Source organism: Bos indicus x Bos taurus, chromosome 1 (assembly GCF_003369695.1).
Source record: "Bos indicus x Bos taurus breed Angus x Brahman F1 hybrid chromosome 1, Bos_hybrid_MaternalHap_v2.0, whole genome shotgun sequence".
Classification (NCBI taxonomy): domain Eukaryota; kingdom Metazoa; phylum Chordata; class Mammalia; order Artiodactyla; family Bovidae; genus Bos; species Bos indicus x Bos taurus.
In genome coordinates this window covers 132,225,506-132,249,655 of record NC_040076.1, presented here as the reverse complement: position 1 = coordinate 132,249,655, position 24,150 = coordinate 132,225,506, and the positions used below count along the sequence as shown (strand labels likewise).

Sequence of the window (24,150 nt, the reverse complement as noted above, 5' to 3'; positions counted from 1 at the left end):
CCACTCCAGTAATCTTGCCTGGGAAATCCCATGGACAGAGGAGCATGGTGGGCTACAGTCCAACGAGTTCCGAAAGAGTTGGACATGACTTAGAGATTAAACAATAACAATGTTACTTCATGGATACTTTTTCTGGATTGCATAAAAGAACTTGTACATAGAGGAAATAGAAAATATTCAAAATAAAAGACAAACAGAAAACATTTTGTTTCAAACCTAACCTTAAAATAAGAAAGCAAAACCAAAAGTGGTAAGAATACACATTAGGATTATATATGTGAAGGGCACTAATAATGCTGGGAAACAACATTAATATTTTAACAGATTAAATTAAAATATTATACTTACTGAAGTATTAGTGTAACCAATCGAATAGCTTCAACAGCAACATCATATTCCTTATCAAGTGTCATTGATACAATGCGATCCTGAAGAAAAGTCATAAGTCAAACCAACCATGAACAGAAAAGAAGCTGAGACAGATGTGAGGTAATGTTTTGTGGGGAGATGATGGAAGAGTAATGATAGATTAGTCTAATGATGATTAGATTAGATGGAAAGTTTTCCTTTTCAAATGTTATCATCATGGTTCTATGCACACACAGGAGGTGTTGTAAATGTTTATAATTTTCATCAACTAGCATTCTCTAACAAAGAGACAAACCTTACCTTGCAAAATCATTAAGTATAAAAAGATGTCCAGGAAAAAAATCTTATTTTAAGCAGGAGAGCTTTCCATTGAAGGTAATAAATAAGACCTCATGTTGGTAATATCTTTTCTAAAGCAGAGATTCATCTATTTAATACAGGGCTATTTAAAGAATATGTATTAAGAATATGAGCTACACTTGCTATGGTAATGCCATTTGCTAAGCTAGCTATAACAAGCATTTTTAAAGTGAAAAAGAAAAGAAGTTAACATTCTTACCTTGAATCGGTTAGTGAAGAGCTCCAACTTGGGGAATAATTCTCTATTGGTATACAGACTTTGTAGAGCTTTCAAACACTTCAGTCTGACTTCTCCTTGCTTCAGAAATACAAATAAAACCAAAACACAAACAGTCAATTCAATGTTACAAAAGTTAGATTTTCAAGTCTATATGAAAACTAAAGTGATTTTCAGCTTAACCATTCAATTTATTTCATACTGTAATTTGACATAAGACAGAACAAGTAACTATATTGTACTTACATTTAACTAAAAATGCACTAAAACCCCTTAGTTAGTTGAGAGTAAGTCTATATCTTTTTCAAATGTGTATCAATTCTGGTTCAACATGAAATATTTCCTACAATCATACCTGTGGCACTGTGAGATAATTTTTAGCCTATGATTTTAACTAAAGAAGGGTATGCTAATTTCTCCTTACTTCAAAAAAAATCTAACTTCATAACAAAGTATTATCACTCATTTATTTAGCAAATATTTACTAAAAGTCTTTTATATTCCAGAAAGAGCAGTTAGGAAAACATGATAAAGGGAAGAATGTTTAAAACAAAGGCAAAATGATAGTCATGTGTCCTGGGGTTGCTCTTTACTAGGGCAATATAATAAAATCATTAACTTGGAGTAGATGTTGGTAATCAAAATGCATTCAGGATCACATGGAAACTTAGCCAATCCAAATGATTCAAAAGGAAACAAAATTTCTATGTTCAAAAAGCAACATGTTCCACAGTGGGCGTCCAAATTTTGGAATCAGACAAAGCTAGATTTCCAATCTGTATATTATTAGAGAGATGATAAGTACACTAAAACCATCCCCAAGAAAAAGAAATGCAAAAAGGCAAAATGATTGTCTGAGGAGGGCTTACAAACAGCTGATAAAAGAAAAAGGAAAGGTAAAGGAGAAATGGAAAGATATATCTGTCTGAAGGCAGAATTCCAAAGAACAGCAAGGGGAGATAAGAAAGTCTTCCTCAGTGATCAGTGCAAAGAAATAGAGGAAAACAATAGAATGGGAAAGACCAGAGATGTCTCCAAGAAAATTAGAAATACCAAGGAACATTTCATGCAAAGATGGAACGGTAAAGGACAGAAACGGTATGGACCTAACAGGAAGCAGAAGATATTAAGATGTGGCAGAATACACAGAAGAACTATACAAAAAAGATCTTTATGACTCAGATAACCATGATGGTGTGATCATTAAACTAAGAGTCAGACGTCCTGGAGTGTGAAGTCAAGTGGGCCTTATGAAGCAACACTATGAACAAAGCTAGTGGAGGTGACAAAATTTCAGGTAAGCTATTTCAAATCCTGAAAGATGATGCTGTTAAAGTGTTGCACTCAATATGCCAGCAAATTTGGAAACTCAGCAGCAGACACAGGACTGGAAAAGGTCAGTTTTCATTCCAGTCCCAAAGAAAGGCAATATCAAGAATGTTCAAACTACCACACAATTGCACTCATCTCACACGCCAGCAAAGTAATGCTCAAAATTCTCCAAGCCAGGCTTCAACAGTATGTGAAACAAGAACTTCCAAATGTTCAAGCTGGATTTAGAAAAGGCAGAGGAACCAGAGATCAAATTGCCAACACTTGTTGCATCATAGAAAAAGCAAGAGAATTCCAGAAAAACATCTACTTCTGCTTCATTGACTACGCTAAAGCCTTTGACTGTGTGAATCACAACAAACTAGAAAATTCTTAGAGATGGGAATACCAGACAACCTTACGTGCCTGTTCAGAAATCTATATGCAGGTCAAGAAGCAACAGTTAGAATGGGCATGGAACAACAGACCGGTTCCAAATTGGGAAAAGAGCACATTAAGGCTGTATACTGTCACCTTGCTTATGTAACTTATATGCAGAGTATATCATGAGAAATGCTGGGCTGGATGAAGCACAAGCTGGAATCAAGACTGCTGAGAGAAATATCAATAACCACAGATATGCAGATGACACCACATTTATGGCAGAAAGTGAAGAAGAACTAAAGAGTCTTTTGATGAAAGTGAAAGAGGAGAGTGAAAAAGTTGACTTAAAACTCAATATTCAAAAAACTAAGATGTTGGCATCTGGTCCCATCACTTCATGGCAAATAGATGGGGAAACAATGGAAACAGTGACAGACTTCATTTTCTTGGGCTCCAAAATTACTGCAGATGTTGACTGCATCCATCAAATTAAAAGACACCTTCTCCTTGGAAGAAAAGCCGTGACTAACCTAGACAGCATATTAAAAAGCAGAGACATTACTTTGTCGACAGGTTCATCTACTCAAAGCTATTGTTTTTCCAGTAGTCATGTATGGATGTGAGAGCTGGACCATAAAGAAAACGGAGCACCAAAGAACTGATGCTTTTGAACTGTGGTGTTGAAGCAGACTCTTAATAGAGTCACTTGGACTGCAATAGATCAGACCAGTCAATCCTGAAGGAAATCAGTCCTGAACACTCACTGGAAGGACTGAAGCTGAGGCTGAAGCTCCAATATTTGGGCCACCTGATATGAAGAACTGACTCACTGGAAAAGATCCTGATGCTGGGAAAGACTGAAGGCAAGAGAAGGGGACGACAGAGGATTAGACGGTGGGATGGCATCATCAGCTCGATGGACATGAGTTTGAACAGGCTCTGAGAGTTGGTGACGATGGACAGGGAGGCCTGGGGTGCTGCAGCCCATGGGGTTGCAAAGGATTGGATGCGAGTGAGAGACTGAATTGAAGTACACTAATCATTCTGATACTAGTTTTCTTACTTATAAAATACGATTCTGACTTTTAAAATTTGAGTGCAGAGGTATGTTGGTAAAAGTTTTAACAACAAGCTCTGGGAATGGAGCCCTGAACTGTTCCATTTACAGATTTCTGTGATGTGATTACTCGCTCCACAGCCAATTTCAAGATACCAATTCTGAACTGATATAAATGAATGGATGTGCATTGAATGCTGATTCAAGGTAGCTCAAGCCCCCTCCTGTGAGATATGCTTGTTGGTAAAGTCTCTAGCACAGAGAAGGTATCTGTGGTAGTTGCTGTTGATGACCTGCCCAGAAGTCCAAATCCTAATATACACGGCTAATCTTCCCACTTCCTTCTCTATTGACAGCTAATGGAGCTTATCTGCATCTCTCTGTGGAGAATTGACCATGGCTGGAAAGAACCACCTAGTACAGAGATTCCTATGCTCTACTTTGCCTTTGCCTCCTTCAGGATGAAGCTCATAGCCATGGGGGAATGAAATAGGAGGGTAAAAGAGCCCAATCTCCTCATCTCAGGACAGGATAATCTCTGAGGTGCAATTTATTCATCAAAGTTCCTTCTGAGGTGATGCTCAGACAAAACTCCTGAAACCACATTTCTGTCAGTGTCTCCTACTTTATCCTATATTCCTCATTTACTTACAGGTTTCTCCTGAGAATATAAACTTCAATGTATTTCTAGCACAAAAATCTCTGACTGAGGCGAGATTCTAGGGAATGTGACCCAAACAGCTGGTAGCAAGAGTGGTCCTAACAAACAGACCTCACTGATGGGATTCTGAAGATGGATCACTTGAATGAAGAGCTACCATGAGGATGTACCCAATTACTGTTTGTAAGTGAAGTCAATGACAGTCTCTGACATAGAAGAGTAGCCATTTGCTAATTCACTTGTACATGAAAGGAGATATGCACTTAGCTTGTACAACATGACAAGCATTTGAGGGATTACGTTATAAACAGTAACTATAAGGACTACGGAATTGGGTGGCTGTCACTGAGAGTGCTGAAGAGAGAAAATGACAGGCTAATTAATCACCAGTTTAAATTAACAAATGGCAACATTTAAGAGACTTTCATCTCCTGCAGATCAAGAGTTCATTATATTGAAGACTAGACTGAGAACTCAATTTTAGGGGTGGCAGAATTTATGAGACATTGCATCTCAGGCAAGTCTATGCCAAAATCACAGCCATATAGGAAAGAAGTGGGAGTTCAAAGGCTAGCTGGCAGATGTAGATAGAACAATGAACTTGAAGTTTTCCATAAACATGTGGGCCTGCAAATAAGTCTCAAGTTCCCCTGTTAGAAGAGAGCATGCTTCTTCCACCTAACTATCCCCTTGAATATATGGAAACCTCAAGTGAAGCAACTACCTTAAGGACAATGCTAGTAGCTTTCCTCATGATCTATACCAACCTTCCCTTATGGCCACAAGCTAAGGTCAAATTTCAGTATGGCCCAAGTGGGGAAGTAGCAGGTCTGCTAAAGGAAGAGGAAGATTATATTGCTGTAAGTGCTACAGGAATGGGTCAATTTGAACAAGAACTGAGAGTGGTTGCTAAGGGTACTGGACTAGGGAATGGGAATATCAAACAAGATAAGAGAGAGTTTTTGGATATGGGGCATTCTTTCTTGCCTCAGGATTTAAGGCCCATGCAAATAGACTAACATTGCTGGATGACCTCTGGAAAAAGCAGTGGTGCATATTAAAGAAATAAGAGATCCAAGAATCATTGTGGCAGACTGTGAAGAAAGGCAATTAAAACACAGTGAAGTAAGCAATATAAAGGATCTACTGTATAAACTCAGAAGACCTACTGGTTTGGTATGTTCCTCAGGAGGGCCTGGACAATACTGTTTATCAAGGCAATAAAGAAAAGACTGGGGGCCCAGGCATTACTGAGAAACTACAAAATGGCTGTGTTCTGGAGGCTAGAGCTGGCAACAGAAGAGACTCAAACAGAATTCAGTTTCCATTCCAATAACAAAAATGATGAAGAGATTACAGAATAGCAGAAACAAGGTAGCATCACCGAATTAGTAGATGCAAGGTGGACATGATAACTGTAGTGGGCAGAGCAATGTTGAAGAGCAGCCCATGGGATATGGATATGGCTCATAAGATATGGTTTTCCTGGAGGCATGATATATGAAAACCCAACAAAAGTATCACGTAATATGTATCCATGATCACAAGAGATCAACAGATAAGCAAAAGATTAAAGACAGCTGACCCAAAGTAAAATTATAACTCCAGATTTAAGATAGCATGTAAGAAGTTTCTTTACCTCTAAATTTCAAAATAAGGCCAAAATAGATGAAATTACTTTCACCCAATCAAGTTCACACAGAAAATTATACATAGAACAAAGACATTAATCAAGTTTTATCTACACCTTGTTTGGTGATGCTTCCCAATCAAGTACCTCTCATACCAAATCTTTGTTCTTTACCTATAACATGGCCTGCTTTCATTACAGGAACTTAACTAAATAACTTTAACAATAACTTAAATGAAAAAGCCACTTGAAATTTTGGTAATTTTTCTCTTTTGGGACTCCATTATACTCTGATTGTTATTAAAATGCATACAATAATATGAACACCCCAATGGGAATACTGCGAAAGAGTTCATATTCGGTTCAGTTCAGTCACACAGTCATGTCCAACTCTTTGCAACCCCATGGACCGCAGCATGCCAGGCTTCCCTCTCCATAACCAAGTCCCAAAGCTTGCTCAAACTCATGTCCATTGAGTCAGTAATGCCATCCAACCATCTGATCTGTTGTCCCCTTCTCCTCCTGCCTTCAATCTTTCCCAGCATCAGGGTCTTTTCTAATGAGTCAGTTCTTCGCACCAGGTAGCCAAATGTTGGCGCTTCAGCATCAGTCCTTCCAATGAATATTCAGGACCGATTTCTTTTAGGATGGACTGGCTGGATTTCCTTGCAGTCCAAGGGACTCTCAAGAGTCTTCTCCAATGCCATAGTTCAAAAGTGCTCAGCTTTCTTTATAGTCCAACTCTCACATCCGTACATGACTACTGGAAAAACCATAGCTTTGACTAGACGGACCTTTGTTGGCAAAGTAATGTCTCTGCTTTTTAATATGCTGTCTAGGTTGCTCATAGCTTTTCTTCCAAAGAGCAAGTGTCTTTTAATTTCATGGTGGCAGTCACCATCTGCAGTGATTTTGGGGCCCCTCAAAATAAAGTCTCTCACTGTTTTCATTGTTTCCCATCTATTTGCCATGAAGTTGATGGGACTGGATGGCATAATCTTGGTTTTCTGAATGCTAGGTTTTTTGTTTTTTTTTTTTTTGAATGCTAGGTTTTTAGCCAGCTTTTTCACTCTTCTTTTTCACTTTTATCAAGAGGCTCTTTAGTTCTTCACTTCCTGCCATTAGTGTGGTGTCATCTGTGTATCTGAGGTAATTGATATTTCTCCCGGCAACTTGATCCAGCTTGTGCTTCAACCAGTCCAGCATTTCACATGATGTACTCTACATATAAGTTAAATAAGGAGGGTGACACTATACATCCTGATGTACATAGTAGCTCTGTGAAGAATGAAGTTACTCATAGAAGGCCATCCACACATTTTTGGGGATGAGGCCCTTTAGACCATTTCAGGTGCTGATAATCTTATCACTGAGTGGTTCCTATCACTGAGTATATAATAGGCATTAACATTTTGGCTGTATATAGTACTGACCACCACCACTGCCTCATAGGGTATGTACGACAAGGACAAATTCAAGAACAATGAGACAGGTGCGCTCCTAACCAACTCCAGAGCTGTCCAAATCACGGTACACTGTTCAACAAAAACACTAAATCTATGGTGGGGAAAAGGACATCATTCTGCTAATTCAAGATAATACAAGCAGTCCAATCTGGCCCATAAGGAAGGCCTCCAGAGACTAGACGTTGACAGATTACCAAAGGATAAAAGTTGCAGTTTGAGCTTTTGCCCCAGCAGCTTCTGATATTATCACCATCGCTGAGACAGTGCAACCCATATGTGAAACAACCAAGCTGTGACTGAGCTGGCTAAGGCTTTTTACTTGATCCCTTTGCAGAATGAGGTCATGACCAATTTTTGTTCACACTGAACAGCCTCCAGTGTATTTCTACTGCACTCCTGCAGGGATACCTAAATCATTCTGCAATATGCTACCAGAGGGCAGGGCTTGATTCTCAATAAGCCCAAGTGCCCACAGAAATTTTAGTCATCCTTTAATTAATGAGATGGCTACAGTGCTGCTAATGACATGGAGGCTACAGTGCTGTACTGGGCCACTGACACTGAATGATTAGTGCCAATTTGACTATAAATCCAGATAAAGTCCAGGCCCTAGGCACAGCAAGTGCAATTTCTAAGGCTCAGGGTTCAAAAATGACATTATGGCATGGTTTACTGACAGCTCTATGAAACAAAGGCAGATAAGTCCTGCTAGGTTGTAGCCATCATCTGGACCAGTGGACGGCTATCTTTTGACTATCAGGTGTGTCAGCATTTCAATAGGCCAAGCTCTGCACTATGATAATAGCAGTGCAGGTCACCCCTACTACCATTCCTTGTAACATTTTTCACCAACAAGCAGGTTGTTGCCAATGATCTAGCCATCTGGTCAGGCAAATGGCAACTAAAAGACTGGATCCCCCATATGGGAAAAAGAACTATGGCAGCAGCTTGCTCCCTGGGAAGAAAACAACATATGTCACTTATGTAGATACTCACAGCAAAAGATCTTCTCTTTATATTTATTGAAGGATAGTGGATTATACAATATTATATTAGTTACAGGTATACAACATACTGAGTCAATATTTTATAGATTTATCCTCCATTTAAAGTTATAAAATATTGGCTATATTTCCTGCTTTGTACAGTATAGCCTTGTAGTTTGTGCCTCTTAATTTCCTACTCCTTCCTGGCCCTCTTCACTTCCCTCTCCCCACAGGTAAACACTAGTTTGTTCTCTATATCTGTAAGTTGGCTTGTTTTATAATATTCATTCATTTTTAGGTATGTATTAACATGCAGTATTTGTCTTTCTCTGACTTTTCACTAAGTATAGTACTCTCCAGATACATCCATGTTGTTGCAAATGGCAAAATTTCGTATTATTATACGGCTGAGTAATATTCCATTGTATGTGTGTATATATGTATATATAACACCTCTTCTTTATCCATTCATCTGTTGATGAACACAGGTTTCTTCCATATCTTGGTGATTGTAGATGATGCCATTATGAACACAGGAGTGTACATATCTTTTCAAATTAGTGTTTTTGTTTTCTTTGGACATAAACCTAGGAGTAGAACTGCTATATCACATATATTTTCTGTTTTTTTAGAAACTGTCATGCTGGTTTTCACAGGGGGCATCTCCAATCCATTCCCACAAACACTGTAGACAGGTTTCATTTTCTCAACATCCTTGACAACGTTTGTTACTGATGACAGCTATTTTGACAGGTATGAGGTGATATGTCATTGTGGTTTTGATTTGCATTCCTACAGTGATTAGCAATGTTGAGCATCTTTTTATGTGCTTGTTTGCCATCTGTATGTCTTTGGAAAAATGACTATTCAGATCTTCTGTCCATTTAAAAATCAGGTTGCTCGGTTTTTTGATATTGAGTTGTATGAGCTGTTTTTAACCCCTAATCCATCATATCATTTGCAAATATTTCCTCCCATTCAGTAGGTTGTCTCTTCATTTTGTTGATGGTTTCCCCTTTCAGTAGGTTGTCTTTTCATTTTGTAGATGGTTTCCTTTGGTAAAAGCTTTGCAAAACTTTTGAATTAGTTAGGTTCTATTTGATTATTTTTACATTTGTTTCTTTGGTCTTAGATTGAGCCAAAAAAATATTGTTATAATTTATGTCAAAGAGTATCCTGCCTGTTTTCTTCTAGAAGTTTGTACTTTTGGATTACATTTAGGTCTTTAATCTATTTTGAATTTATTTTTGTCTATGGTGTGGAAAAGTGCTCTAATTTCATTTATGTATAGCTGTCCCCATACCACTTATTTTAGAGACTGTATCTTCTCCATTGTATAGTCTTGCCTACTTTGTTGTAGATTAATTGACTTTATTTTTGGGCTCTCTATTCTGTTCTATTTATCTGTGTGTGTGTTTTAGTGCCAGTACCATACTTTGATTATTGTAGTACTGTAGTGTAGTCTGAAGACAGGGAGCATGGTATCTCCAGCTTTGTTCTTTTTTGTAAAGGCTGCTTTGATTATTCAGGGTATTTTGTAATTCCATATACATTTTAGGATGATTTGTTCTACTTATGTGATAAATGACATAAGTATTTTGATACAGACTGCAATCTGTAGATTCTTTTCAGTAGTTTAACCATCTTAACAGTTCTCTTTCAGTCTGAGAACAAGGAGTATCTTTCCATTTTTTCTATCATTTATGATCTTCAACAATATTTTATAATTTTCAGAATACAGGTCTTAGCTGGAGTAACAGGCAAGTTTGGCCTTGGAGAACAAAATGAAGCAGGGCAAAGGCTAACAGAATTCTGCCAAGAGAATGCACTGGTCATAGCAAATACCCTTTTTCAACAACACAAGAGACGACTTTACACATGGACATAACCAAATGGCCAATACTGAAATCAAACTGGTTACATTTTTTGCACCTGAAGATGGAGAAGCTGTATACAGTCAGCAAAAACAAGACCTGGAGCTGACTGTGGCTTAGATCAACTTCTCATAGCAAAATTTAGGCTTAAACTAAAGAAAGTGGGGGAAACCACTAGGCCGGCCAGGTACGACTTAAATCAAAGAGAAAGTGAAAGTCGCTCAGTTGTGTCTGACTCTTTGCGACCCCATGGACTTAGTCCATGGAATTCTACAGGCCAGAATACTGGAGTGGATAGCCTTTCCCTTCTTCAGGGGATCTTCCCAACCCAGGAATCAAACCCAGGTCTCCCACATTGCAGGCAGATTCTTTACCAGCTGAGCCACAAGGGAACCCCAAGAATACTGGAGTGGGTAGTCCATGCCTTCTCCAGGGGATCTTCCCAACCCATGAATTGAACCGGGGTGTTCTGTATCGCAGGCAGATTCTTTACCAACTGAGCTATGAGGGAAGCCCATGACTTCAATCAAGTCCCTTATGACTATGCAGTGGAGGTAACAAATAGATTCAAGAAAAACTATGGATGGAGGTCTGCAATATTGTACAGGAGGCAGTGAACAAAACCCATCCCAAAGAAAAAGAAAGGCAAGAAGGCAAAGTGGTTATATGAGTAGGCCTTACAAATAGCTAAAGAAAAGAAGAGATGTGAAAAGCAAGGGAAAAAGGGAAAGGAATATCCAACTAAATGCACATTTCCACAGAACAGCAAGTAGAGACAAGAAGGCTTTCTTCAATGAATAGCATATAAAACAACAGAAGGAGAAAGACTAGACATCTCTTCAGGAAAATTGTGGCTATCAAGAGAACATTTTGCCCACAGATGGGCACAATAAAAGTCATAAATGGTAGATACCTAGTAGATGATGAAGAAATCAAGAAGATATGGAAAGAATACATTGAAGAACTGTACAAAAAAGATCCAAATAAACCTGATTACTGTGATGGTGTGGTCAGCCACGTACAGCATGACATTCTGAAGACTGAGGTCAAGTGGGCCTTATGAAGCACTGCTGTTAATAAAGCTAGTGGATACAACAGAATTCCAGTGAAACTATTCAAAACCTTAAAGGATGATGCCATCAAGGTGTTGCTTTCAATATGTCAGCAAATATGAAAGACTCAGCAGTGGCTGCAGGACTGGAAAAAGTCAATTCTCATCCCATTTCCCAAGAAGGGTAGTGACTAAAGAATGTACTGACCACTGGACAATTGCAGTCATCTCCCAGGCTAGTAAGGTCATGCTTAATATCTTACATGCTAGGCTTCAGCATTATGAGAACCAAGAACTTCCAGGTGTCCAAGCTGGGTTTAGAAAAGGAAGAGGAACCAGAAATCAAATTGCCAACATTTGCTGGATCACAGGGAAAGCTAGAGAATTCCAGAAAAACATCTACCTCTGTTTCATCAACTATGCCAGAGCCATTGACTGTGAGGATCATAATAAACTGTGGAAACCTCCTAAAGAAATGGGAATACCAGACCATCTTACGTGTCTCCAGAGAAACCTGTATGCAGTGAAGAAGCAACATGTAGCAGGCTGTATGGAACAACCGATTGGTTCAAGACTGAGAAAGAAGTATGACAGGGCTGTCTGCTGTCACCCTGTTTGTTTAATGTATACATTGAGAATATCATGAGAAATGCCAGGCTGGATGAGTTACAAGCTGGAATCAAGATAAGTGGGAGAAATATCAACAACCTCAGATATGCAAATGATACCACTCCAATGGCAGAAAGTGAGGAGAGTGAAGAAACACCAGGCTTAAAACTAAATATTAAATGAAGATCAGGGCATTTGGCCCCATTACTTCACAGCAAATAAGGAAAAGGTAGAAGCAGTGACAGATTTTTCTCTTCTTGGGCTTTAAAATCACTGCAGACGGTGACTGCAGTCATGAAATCAGAGTCATTTGCTCCTTGGCAGGAAAACTATGACAACCTAGACAGTGCATTGAAAAGCAGAGACATTACTCTGACAAACGTTCATAGTCAAGGCTATGCTCTTCCCAGTGGTCACATATGGTTGTGAGAGCTGGACTGTAAAGAAGGAGAGCCGAAGAATTGCTGCCTTTGAACCATGGAGAAGACTCCTGTGAGTCCCCTGGACAGCAACAAAAATGAACCAGTCAATCTGAAGGGAAATCAACCCTGACTAGTTGTTGGAAGGACTGAGGCTCAAGTTGAAACTCTGGTATTATGGTCATCTGATGTGAACAGCTGACTCCCTCGAAAAGTCACTGATGCTGAGAAAGATTGACAGGAGAAGAGAAGAAGGCATCAGAGGATGAGATGGCTGGATGGCATCACTATGCTAATGGATATGAACTTGGGCAAACCTTAGGAGGTGGTTCGAGACAGAGGCCTGGCGTGCTGCAGTCCATGGGGTCGCAAAGAGTTGGACACGACTGGGCAAATGAACAACAGCAACAGGTCTTTCATCTCCTTGCTTAAATTTATTCCTAGGTATCTTATTTTTTTTGATGTAATTACAAAGTATAATTGATTTACAGTGTTTTGTTAGTTTCAGATGTAGAACAAAGTGAATCAGTTATAGATATACATACACCCACTCTTTTTCAGATTTTTCCCCATTATAGGCCATTACAAAGCATCGAGTAGAATTCCTGTATAGATCATTATTAGCTATCTGTTTTATATACAATAGTGTATATACATCAATCACAATGCTCCAATTTACTCTTCTCCCTTACCCCCTTGTAATCATGTTTGGTTTCTATGCCTGCAATTATTTCTGTTTTGTAGATAAGTTCATTTGTACTCTTCAAAAATTGTTTTAAAAATTTATTAATTGAAGGATAATTACTTTACAATATTGTGATGGTTTCTGCCATACATCAACATGGATCAGTTATATGTATACATGTGTCTCCTCCCTCTTGAACCTCTCTCCTAGGTCCCTCTCCACTCCACCCCTAAAGGCTGTCAGAGTCCTGACTTTGGGTTCCCTGCATTATACAGTAAATTCCCACTGGCTATCTATTTTACATATGGTAATAGATATGTTTCAATGCTACTCTCTCAAATCATCCCACCCTCTCCTTCCCCCATTGTCTAAAGTCTGTCCTTTATGTCTGCATATCCTTCACTGCCCTGCAAATAGGATCAACATTACCATTTTTATAGATTCCATATATATGTATTAATATACAGTATTGGTCTTTCCGACTTATTTCACTCTGTATAATTGGCTACAGGCTCATCCACTTCATTAGCACTGACTCAAACATGTTCCCTTTTCAGAGCTGAACAATATCACATTGTGTATATGGACTACTTCCTTATCCATTCATTGTTGATGGACATCTAGGTTGCTTCCATGTCCTAGCTAATGTAAATGTGCTGCAATTAACACAGGTGTACCCCCCTTTTAGATTCCATATATAAACAGTACCACAGGATATTTGTCTTTCTCTGATTTACTTCACCCTGTATGACAATCTCTAGGTCCATCCATGTTGCTGCAAATGGCGTTTTTCCATTCTTTTTTATGGCTTAGTAATATTGCATTGTATACATGTACTACATCTTCTTTATCCATTCCTCTGTTGATGAACACGTAGCCTGCTCCCATGTCCTGCCTACTGTAAACACTGCTGCAATGAACACTGGGGTGCACGTATCTTTTCAAATTGTTTTTTTCTGGATATATGCCCAGGAGTCAGACTGTGGGATTATATGGTATCTCTATATATAGAGATATATAGAGATATCTCTATATATAGATATGCAGACTGCTTTCCACAGTGCATGTACCAGTTTATATTCCCACCAACAGTATATGAGGGCTCCCTTTATTTCACACCTTCTCTCGCATTTACTGTTTGTTGGTTTTTTGATGATAGCTATTCTGACTGGGGCTTCCCTGAGAGCTCAGTTGGTAAAGAATCTGCTTGCAACGCAGGAGACCCCAATTTGATTCCTGGGTTGGGAAGAAACGTTGGAGAAAGGATAGGCTACTCACTCCAGTATTCCTGGGTGTCTCCCGTGGCTCAGCTGGTCAAGAAATTCACTTGCTGTGCGGGAGACCTGGATTCAATCCCTGGGTTGTGAAGATTCCCTAGAGAAGGGAAAGGCTACCCAATCCAGTATTCTGGCCTGGAGAATTCCATGGACTGTATTGTCCATGGGGTCCCAAAGAGTCGGACACGACTGAGTGACTTTCACTTTCATTCTGACTGGTGTGAAATGATACCTCACTGTAGTTTTGATTTGCACTTCTCTAATAACTACTAATTTTGAGCATCTTTTCATGTATTTTTTAGCCATCTGTATGTCTTCTTCAGAGAAATGTCTATTTAGTGTGCCGTATTTTGACTTTTTTTTTTTTTCTTTGAGCTTTATGAGCTGTTTGTATGTTTTGGAGATTTATCCTTTGTCTGTTGCTTTGTTTACAAATATTTTCTTCCATACTGAGAGTTGTCTTGTTTATGTTTCCTTTGCTGTGCAAAAGCTTTTAAAATTAGGATTCATTTGTTTATTTTTATCTATATTACTCTCAAGGAGGTGGATTAAAAAATATCTTGCTGAGTTTTATAGTATCCAGCTTTACATTTAGGTCTTTAATACATTTTATCTTTGTGTATGATGTTAGAGAGTGTTCTAATTTCATTCGTTTACATGTAGTTCTCCAGTTTTCCTGTACTACTTACTGAAGACTTTCCTTCTTCCAGTTTATATTCGTGCCTTCTGTCATAGACTGGGTGCCTATAAGTGCATGGGTTTATCTCTGGACTTTCTATTCTGTCCATTTAATGCAGTTTTAAATGGGACTGCTTTCATGCCTTTTTTTTCTGATAGTTCATTACTAGTATATAGGAAAGCAACAGATTCTGGTACATTAATCTTGTGTCCTGCAACTTTACTAAATGCATTTCTTAGTTCTAATACTACATTAGTGGACATTTTAAGGTTTTCCAAATACAATATCATGCTATCTGCAAATAGTCTTACTTTTTCCTTTCCAGTTTAGATGCCATTTATTTCTTTTCTCTTCTGATTCTTGTGGCAAGGACTTTCAATACCATGTTAAATGGAACTGGCAAGAGTGGGGCATTCTAGTCTTGTTCCTGATTTTAGCAGCTTTCCACCACTGAGGATGATGTCAGTTGTGGGTTTGTCATGTGTGTGTGTGTGTGCTAAGTCACTTCAGTTCTGTCTGACTTTTTGTGACCGTATGGACTACAGCATGCCAGGCTCCTTTGTCCATGGGATTCTCCAGGCAAAAATACTGGAGTGGGTTGCCAGAATACTGGATCGTCCCAATCCAGGGATCAAACCCGTGTCTCTTACGTCTCTTGCACTGGTAGGCGAGTTCTGTACCACTAGGGCCTCTTAGGTTTGTCATAAATAGGCCTTATTACTTGACATATGCTTTCTTGATATCAACCTTGATGAGAGCTGTTGAATTCTATCAAATGCTTTTTCTGTGTCTACTGAAATGATGTGGTTATATTTGCCATTTTGTCAATGTGGTGTATCACTGATTCATTTGCAGATATTAAATTATCCTTATATCCATATAATAAATTCTAGTTGATCATGGTGTATGATCCTTTTCCTATATTGCTGAATTAGCTCCATTCATATTTTGTTGAGAATTTCTGCACTTTTATTAATCAGAGATATTAGTCTCTAGTTTTCTTTTTTTGATAGCTCAGTTGGTAAAGAATCCGCCTGCAATGCAGGAGACCCCGGTTCGATTCCTGGGTCAGGAAGATCCCCTGGAGAAGGGATAGGCTACCCACTCTAGTATTCTTAGGCTTCCCTTGTGGCTCAGCTGGTAAAGAATCTGCCCACAATGAGGGGACCTGGGTTCGATTCCTGGGTTGGGAAGATCCCCTGGAGAAGGGAAAGGCTATCCACTCCAGTGTTCCGGTCTAGAGAATTCCATGGACTGTAAGATCCATGGGGTCGCAAAGAGTTGGACATGACTGAGTCACTTTCACTTTTTGAAGTATCATTGTCTGGTTTTGGTATTGCGTAATGGTGGCCTCATGGAATGGATTTGAAAGTGGTTTTCAATTCTTGGGAATAGTTTGAGAAGGATAGGTAGTACCTTTTCTTTCTGTGTTTGGTAGAATGTCTCTGTGTAGCCATTGGATCTTGGACTTAAATTTGCTGGGAGTTTTTTGACTATTAATTCAATTTTACTACTAGTGACTGTTCAGCTTAGATTATTTCTTCCAGAATCAGTCATGAAAGATTGTAAGTTTCTAGAAATTTACCCATTTTTCCCCCTAGGTTTCCAATCTGTTTGCATATAACTTCTCATAGTACTCTCTTTTGAGTTTTTTTTTATGTCTGTGATATCGGTTATAGTTTCTCCTCTTTCATTTCTTATTTTGCTTATTTGAGTTATCTCTCTCTCTCTTTTTAACAAGCCTGGCTAAAGGCTTTTCCATTTTGCTTATGTTTGCAAAGAAATCAGCTCAGATTCACTGATCTTTCCTGTTGCATCTTTTTTTCTTGGGGGGGGGCGTGGATAGGGGGCTCTATTTCATATATGTCCTCTCAGATCTTTATTATTTCTTTATTCCTGCTGACTTTGGGCTTTGTTCTAACTCCTTCAATTGGAAGGTTAGGTTGCTTGTTTGAGATTTTTCTTGTAGACCTGTATTGCTACAAACTTCCCTCTGAGAGCTGCTTTTCTATATCCCATGGATTTTGGCAAGTTGTGTTTTTATTTCCATTTGTCTTGAGGTATTTTCTGATTTCCTCTTTAATTTCTTCATTGACTCACTGATTTTTTTTTAACAGTAGCATTTTATTATTATTATTTTTTTTGCAAAGAACTACATGCCTGAGTTTGCAAAGGACCTTTTAAAATACATACAAGGAATTCACGTGCCAATCAAATTTGTGCCCAATAGGTTGCAACAGATGCCTGGGCCCATCTATGGGAAAAGGAGTCCACTTCAGATGCAAAAATGGGCTGGAGCTCAAAGGTGACCTAGAAGTCTAAGGATGTAATACAATCTTGTGATTCTCACTGATATACTTCAGTCATCCAGAGAGAAGAACTGGGATACATTAACCGAGGACTTGGACTTGCCTGGGTCTGGCAGATTATTCACATCGAACCCCTGACGACCAGCCATAGGCAAGGATGATGCTTCACTGTCATAAGGCCTGGTCAGGCTATGGTATTACTATTTCAGTCTGGCATGTGGATGCCAAAACTATCATAGCTTCTCTTGAATAAAAATACATCATATTTTTGGATACCCCATGCGACTTGACTCTGTCCAAGGAAAATCTTTCACTGCCCAAGCAAGACAGCAATGGGCACACTCCTATGGACAATAGAGACTAAACACTCCAGTTCAAGGGAACAAGGCTCTGCAAGACATGTTGGGAAACAGTTTGATCGTGGTAGAAGTGAACTAGGCAGTCACAGAATTAGGCTATGCCTGCAAAATAACAATCTCAACATGTCAATAATTATTTTGATTTTTTCTCCTTGGAGTGTACAACTTTGGGGTGGTCTGAGGTTATGGGTACCAATGTATCCCAGATAGGGCTCCTTGACTCTAGTCTTGATGTGATGCTTCCCATGGGCACTTTCCTCCTATGGGATACCATAAAGGTGGGAGATGAAACCAAGCAGTACCAGGGTGTTAGCTAGGATCCTTCTAGTAGTGCTGGCACGCTGCTGACCATTCCAATCAGGTGGGTGATGTTATCACGCATGTGAAGTTTGTGCAGTCCTTCTTAGACTGGCCAATTGAAGCTAAAACCTTTGTGTTTTGCTTCAAGCAAAACAAGCATAATGCAAGAAAGAAGGAGAACTGTACACATAAGCTAAAAGTAAAAACATTACAGTCATATTTCCTAACTGGAAAGGACAGAGAAAGGCAACCTAGAGTCATGAGCATAAATACAAAAAGATTTAGCCCAGAGCACAAGATTACTAAAGGTCTATTTAAATTAGATCTGTTCTGTGTCATTCTCAATGTTAGAAGTAAAATGAATGGGTAGGAATTTGGAAATAAGTTTTGGTGGAGAGAAAGACAAACTGAATTTCTAACAACTCCTTTAGCTAAACTAGAAATTGTTTGTCTTTCTATTGGCCAAAACTTATACTTTAAAACTTACACAAACCAGCAGCATTATAAAAATGTTTGTCTTATTTTTAGGAGGGTAAACTATATAATAGTAATATATTATATAATAGTTATATAGTATTATAGTAATATAATATATTATAGTATATATTATAATATTCTAAATAAAAATAGAATATCAAATTATTCTGTACACCTTAAACCAAAACAATGATAAAGGCAATTATATTGCAATAAAAATGGAAAAATGCAATTGATAATTAAAATGCAATCTTAAAAAAAAGAGAGAAGAAATTTTATCAGCTCATTAGAGTTGGATCTGAACACAGAAGCTATAGCCTATACAATGAGCAGTTTCAACCAGATGATTAAATGGAGAGAAAGGAAATTACTTTGGTCCTCAGAGGAAAAAAAAAATACAAGGTGATGAAAAGGGAATGACAAAAAAGAAAGTTTAGAAATAAATATTTAACACTTACCCCCTTTTCTAAGTAAAGCAACTGGAGAGCACACAAGAAGTTTTTAAAATCATTCTATGGAAAACTCCTTAAATCATTTTATCAACAACATAAAAGAGAAATCTACCTCTTTCTTTATCTTGACAGAAGATTTCTACAAACATAGTTTAGCGATTTATTTGAAAAGGGTGGTTATTTTTTGATAAGTAACATCAAATTGGTATTTTCCCCAGTTTTGTGGACATACATAAGTTCCGCTAAAACTAGTCAATGTTATTGTTACTGAAATTCAGTATAATACTCTACTAGGGAGATAAGGAAAGGAGGAAAACTGGTATGGTAGTAGTGGGGAACAAAAATGAAAGACTTTAAACTTATTCCTACTAAGAAGTTGGTCTTTTCGGGTTTAATTGTGTGGATATGCCCGCATAATGGCACAGGGTGAAATCCTGTAATGTCTCACACTGTAGTAAAATTTAACTGGATGTACCTGAGATGAGACTTAGACATGAAGACCCCAAAAACTACATGAAGACTGGAAAACAAAAACGAAATCGAGCATGGGATTTATTAGTGAAGAGAAAAGAATCTGAATTGCTAGGGAAAATAAATATTCAGGAAAAAATTTGCTATGTACATACTAACTGGATTTCCCCTCACATGAGATAGGAAATAAGAACCATCTATTTACATCTAACTTTCTAATCATCAAATAAAAATCAATAACTGTGAAATTGAACAACCCATCTGTGATGCTCTGAAATATCTCTTATAGCAAAAATGGCATTAGTAAATTCCACTGGAAACTTTCATTATAATTTATGTAATTTTGTCATTTTCTAAATATCTTTTATAATACTTAGCACACTACTATTAAAAAAACATGTTTGGGGGACTAGATCAAGATGGCAGAGGAGTAGGATGTGGAGCTCATCTTCCCACAGATACATCAAAAATACATTTATGTGTGGAACAACTCTCATAGAACATCTACTGAACACTGGCAGAAGACGTCAGACTTCCAAAAGAGCATGAAAAGTGGGTAGGGCAAAAGAAAAACAAAAAAAAAGAGAAAGAAATACAGACAAGACCTATGCCTCTGGGAGGGAGCTGTGAAAGAGGAATGCTTTCATCACACGAGCAAGTCCTCTCACTAGCAGGGACACAGGTGGAGCTTTGGAGCCTCAGAGAGCCCAGCAATAGGTGTGCAGAGGGCAAAGCAGAGTCAGGTCCTCACCACCCAGCACTCTCCAGCCTGAGGTATCTAGAGATGGTGGGGGCTGGGTACTAAGGCTCAGGCTTCAGTGACCCTGGAGACTGGACTGGAGTTGGCTGCATGAAGACAGCCTGAGGGGCTAGAGAGCAGTGCACCACAACCAAAGGAAACTGGGAAGAAGCCTGGGCCTGCCAGAGAGCCATGGGACCATTGTTAGGAGGTGTGTGAGGAGACGGGTGGGCCAATGCTGCTTTCTCCATGCACTTGCAGGCAGCAGGGCTCTGCCTACATGAACTCCAGGGGAGGCTGTGAGCTGTGGCTGCCATCTTGGACTCCAGATGCAGGTGCAGATTGCTGCTGTTGCTGCCACCTTGCCAAAAATTCTGTGAATGGGTGTCACTGGCCCCATCTTCCCAGAAGTCAGCATGGCCTGTCACTGCTGAGGGTCCTGTGATCCAGGACCAACATCCCCAGAAATGAGGATGGCCCACTGCTGCTGAAGAGGACCCTGTGACCTGGCACCAATCACTGCTCCCACCTCCCAGGGGTGCATGACACACTGTCGCCACCTAGGGTCCCACGCTCAGTGGCCAACTTTCCTAAAGACTGGTGACTTGCTGCTGCCACTGCTAGGGACCCATGATTGGGAGGTGATCACTGATGTGCCTCCCTGGGAGTGAGCACCCGCACATCTCCATTCAAAGGGACAATAGCCAGCATAGGCTGAGGAAAGAGACAGCAAGCATGTAAACCAAAAACACCCCTCAAGTCAAAAACAAAAATTGTTTGAATCCACACAAGTTACACAGGGACGTTGTTGTTCAGTCACTCATTGGTGTTTGACTATTTGCGACCCCATGGATTGCAGCATGCCAAGTTTCCCTGTCCTTCACTATCCCAAGGAGTTGGTCAAACTCATGTCCATTGAGTCAATGTTGTCATCCAACCATCTAATCCTCTGTCACCTCCTTCTCCTCCTGCCCTCAATCTTTCCTAGTATCAGTCGTCTCAATGAGTCAGCTCTTCACATCAGGTGGCCAAAGTACTGGAGCTTCAGCTTCAGCATTAGTCTTTCCAATGAATATTCAGGGTTGATTTCCTTTAGGATGGACTAGTTTGATCTCCTGGCTGTCCAAGGGATTCTCAAGAGTCTTCTCCAACACCACAGTTGAAAGGCATTAATTCTTCAATGCTCAGCCTTTTTTATGGTACAATTCTCACATCTGTACATGACTACTGGAAAAACCACAGCTTTGACTCGACAGACCTTTGTTGGCAAAGTGATATATCTTCTTTTTAATACATTGTTTAGGTTTGTCAAAGCTTTTCTTCCAAGGAGCAAGCGTCTTTTAATCTCATAGCTGCAGTCACCATCCACAGTGATTTTGGGGCCCAAGAAAATAAAGTTTGTCACTGTTTTCATTTTATTCCCATCTATTTGCCATGAAGTGATGGGACTGGATGCCATGATTTTAGTTTACTGAACACTGAGTTTTAGGCCAGCTTTATCATTCTCCTCTTTCACTTTAATCAAGAGGCTCTTTAGTTCCTCTTCAATTTCTGCCATGAGGGTGGGTGTCATTTAAATAACTGAGGTTACTGATATTTATTCTGGCAATCTTGATTTCATCTTGAGCTTCATCCAGACAGGTATTTCTCATGATGTACTCTGTATATATGTTAAATAAGCAAGGTGACAGTATACAGCCTTGATGTGCTCTTTTCCCAATTTGGAACGGGTCTGCCTTGACATACTCCTTTCCCAGTGTGGAACCAGACTGTTGTTCCACGTCAGGTTTGAACTGTTGCTTCTCAACCTCCATACAGATTTCTCAGGAGGCAGGTAAGTTCATCTGGTATCTCCATCTCTTAAAGAATTTTCCACAGTTTGTTGTGATCCACACAGCTAAAGGCTTTAGCAGAGTCAATGAAGCAGAAGTAAATGTTTTTCTGGAATTGCCTTGCTTTTTCTATGATGCAACGGATGTTGGCAATTTGATTTCTGGTTCCTCTGCATTATCTAAATAGTCTGTACATAAGGGAGTTCTTTATTCACATACTGCTGAGGCCTAGCTTGAAGGATTTTGAACATTACCTATTAGCATGTGAAATGAGTGCAATTGTGCAGTAGTCTGAACATTCTTTGACATTGCCTTTCTTTGGGATTGGAATGAAAACTGAGCTTATCCAGTCCTGTGGCTACTGCTGAGTTTTCCAAATTTGCTGGCATATTGTTTGTAGTGATGCTTCTTCCTAAGGCCTCCTTCACTTCGCACTCCAGGCTATCACTCTAGGTGAGTGATCACACCACTGTGGTTATCTGGGTCATTAAGACCTATTTTGCAAAGTTCTTCTGTGTATTCTTGCTCCCTCTTCTTAATATTTATGTTCCTGTTAGGTCCATACTGTTTCTGTCCTTTATTGTGTTCATCTTTGCATGAAATGTTTCCTTGGTATCTCTAATTTTCTTGAAGAGACTGTTAGCCTTTCCCATTTTATTGTTTTCCTCTATTTCCTTGCATTGTTCACTTAAGAAGGCATTCTTATCTCTCCTTGCTATTCTTTGGAACTCTGCATTCAGATGGGTGTATCATTCCTTTTTTCCTTTGCTTTTGCTTCTCTTCACTCCTGCTGATAAACAGCCTTTTAAGACCACAGTAGATAATTGTTCCTCCTAAACTCAGAGTAAGAGAAATATAAGAAAATGAAAAAGCAGAGGAACCACTTTCAGTTAAAAGACCGAGAAAATGCCCCTGAAGGAATAAACAATGTAACAGACCTCTTCAGCCTAACAGATACGGACTTCAAAAAGGAGGTATTGAAAATACTGCAGAAATTAATAAACACTATTGATGAAAATGCAGGGTATTATAAAAAGGAAGTAGAAGCTATAAGGAGGTGTCAAGAAAAATTAGAAAATTCCTTTCCTGAGACAAAACCTGAGCTCAAGGCAATGAATAATAGCAGAACGAATGCAGAAGAAAGAATAAGTGATCTGGAAAATAAGACTGATTAAAAACTACCAAATCCTGCTGAATAACCACCAAATCACAGAAGAAATCAAGAAAGAAATCAAAATTTGCATAGAAACGAATGAAAATGAAAACACAACAACCCAAAACCTGTGGGACACGGTAAAAGCAGTCCTAAGGGGAAAGTTCATAGCAATACAGGCACACCTCAAGAAACAAGAAAAAAGTCAAATAAATAACCTAACTCTACACGTAAAGCAACTAGAAAAGGAAGAAATGAAGAACCCCAGGGTTAGTAGAAGGAAAGAAATCTTAAAAATTAGAGCAGAAATAAATGCAAAAGAAACAAAAGAGACCATAGCAAAAAATCAACAAAACCAAAAGCTGGTTCTTTGAAAGGATAAATAAAATTGACAAACCATTAGCCAGACTCATCAAGAAACAAAGGGAGAAAAATCAGAACAATAAAATAAGAAACGAAAATGGAGAGATCACAACAGACAACACAGAAATACAAAGGATCATAAGAGACTACTATCAACAATTATATGCCAGTAAAATGGACAACGTGGAAGAAATGGACAAATTCTTAGAAAAGTACAACTTTCCAAAACTCGACCAGGAAGAAATAGAAAATCTTAACAGACCCATCACAAGCACGGAAATTGAAACTGTAATCAAAAATCTTCCAGCAAACAAAAGCCCAGGTCCAGACGGCTTCACAGCTGAATTCTACCAAAACTTTAAAGAACAGCTAACACCTATCCTGTTCAAACTCTTCCAAAAAATTGCAGAGGAAGGTAAACTTCCAAACTCATTCTATGAGGCCACCATCACCCTAATACCAAAACCTGACAAAGATCCCACCAAAAAAGAAAACTACAGGCCAATATCACTGATGAACATAGATGCAAAAATCCTTAACAAAATTCTAGCAATCAGAAACCAACAACACATTAAAAAGATCATACACCATGACCAAGTGGGCTTTATCCCAGGGATGCAAGGATTCTTCAATATCCGCAAATCAATCAATGTAATACAC

At 38.9% G+C, this 24,150-nt stretch overlaps 1 protein-coding gene across 3 annotated transcripts in view; it reads right to left on the bottom strand.

Moving 5' to 3' along the window:
- Positions 1-24,150, bottom strand: part of STAG1 (stromal antigen 1) — a 504,783-nt gene that overhangs the window by 102,961 nt on the left and 377,672 nt on the right. For all 3 annotated transcript variants that reach the window (XM_027545437.1, XM_027545440.1, XM_027545439.1), the window contains exons 11-12: positions 929-1,027; positions 349-428 (exon numbers count right to left, since the gene is read on the bottom strand). In XM_027545437.1, the coding sequence (XP_027401238.1) occupies positions 349-428; positions 929-1,027 (179 nt within the window). The remainder of the gene's footprint in view (positions 1-348; positions 429-928; positions 1,028-24,150) is intronic.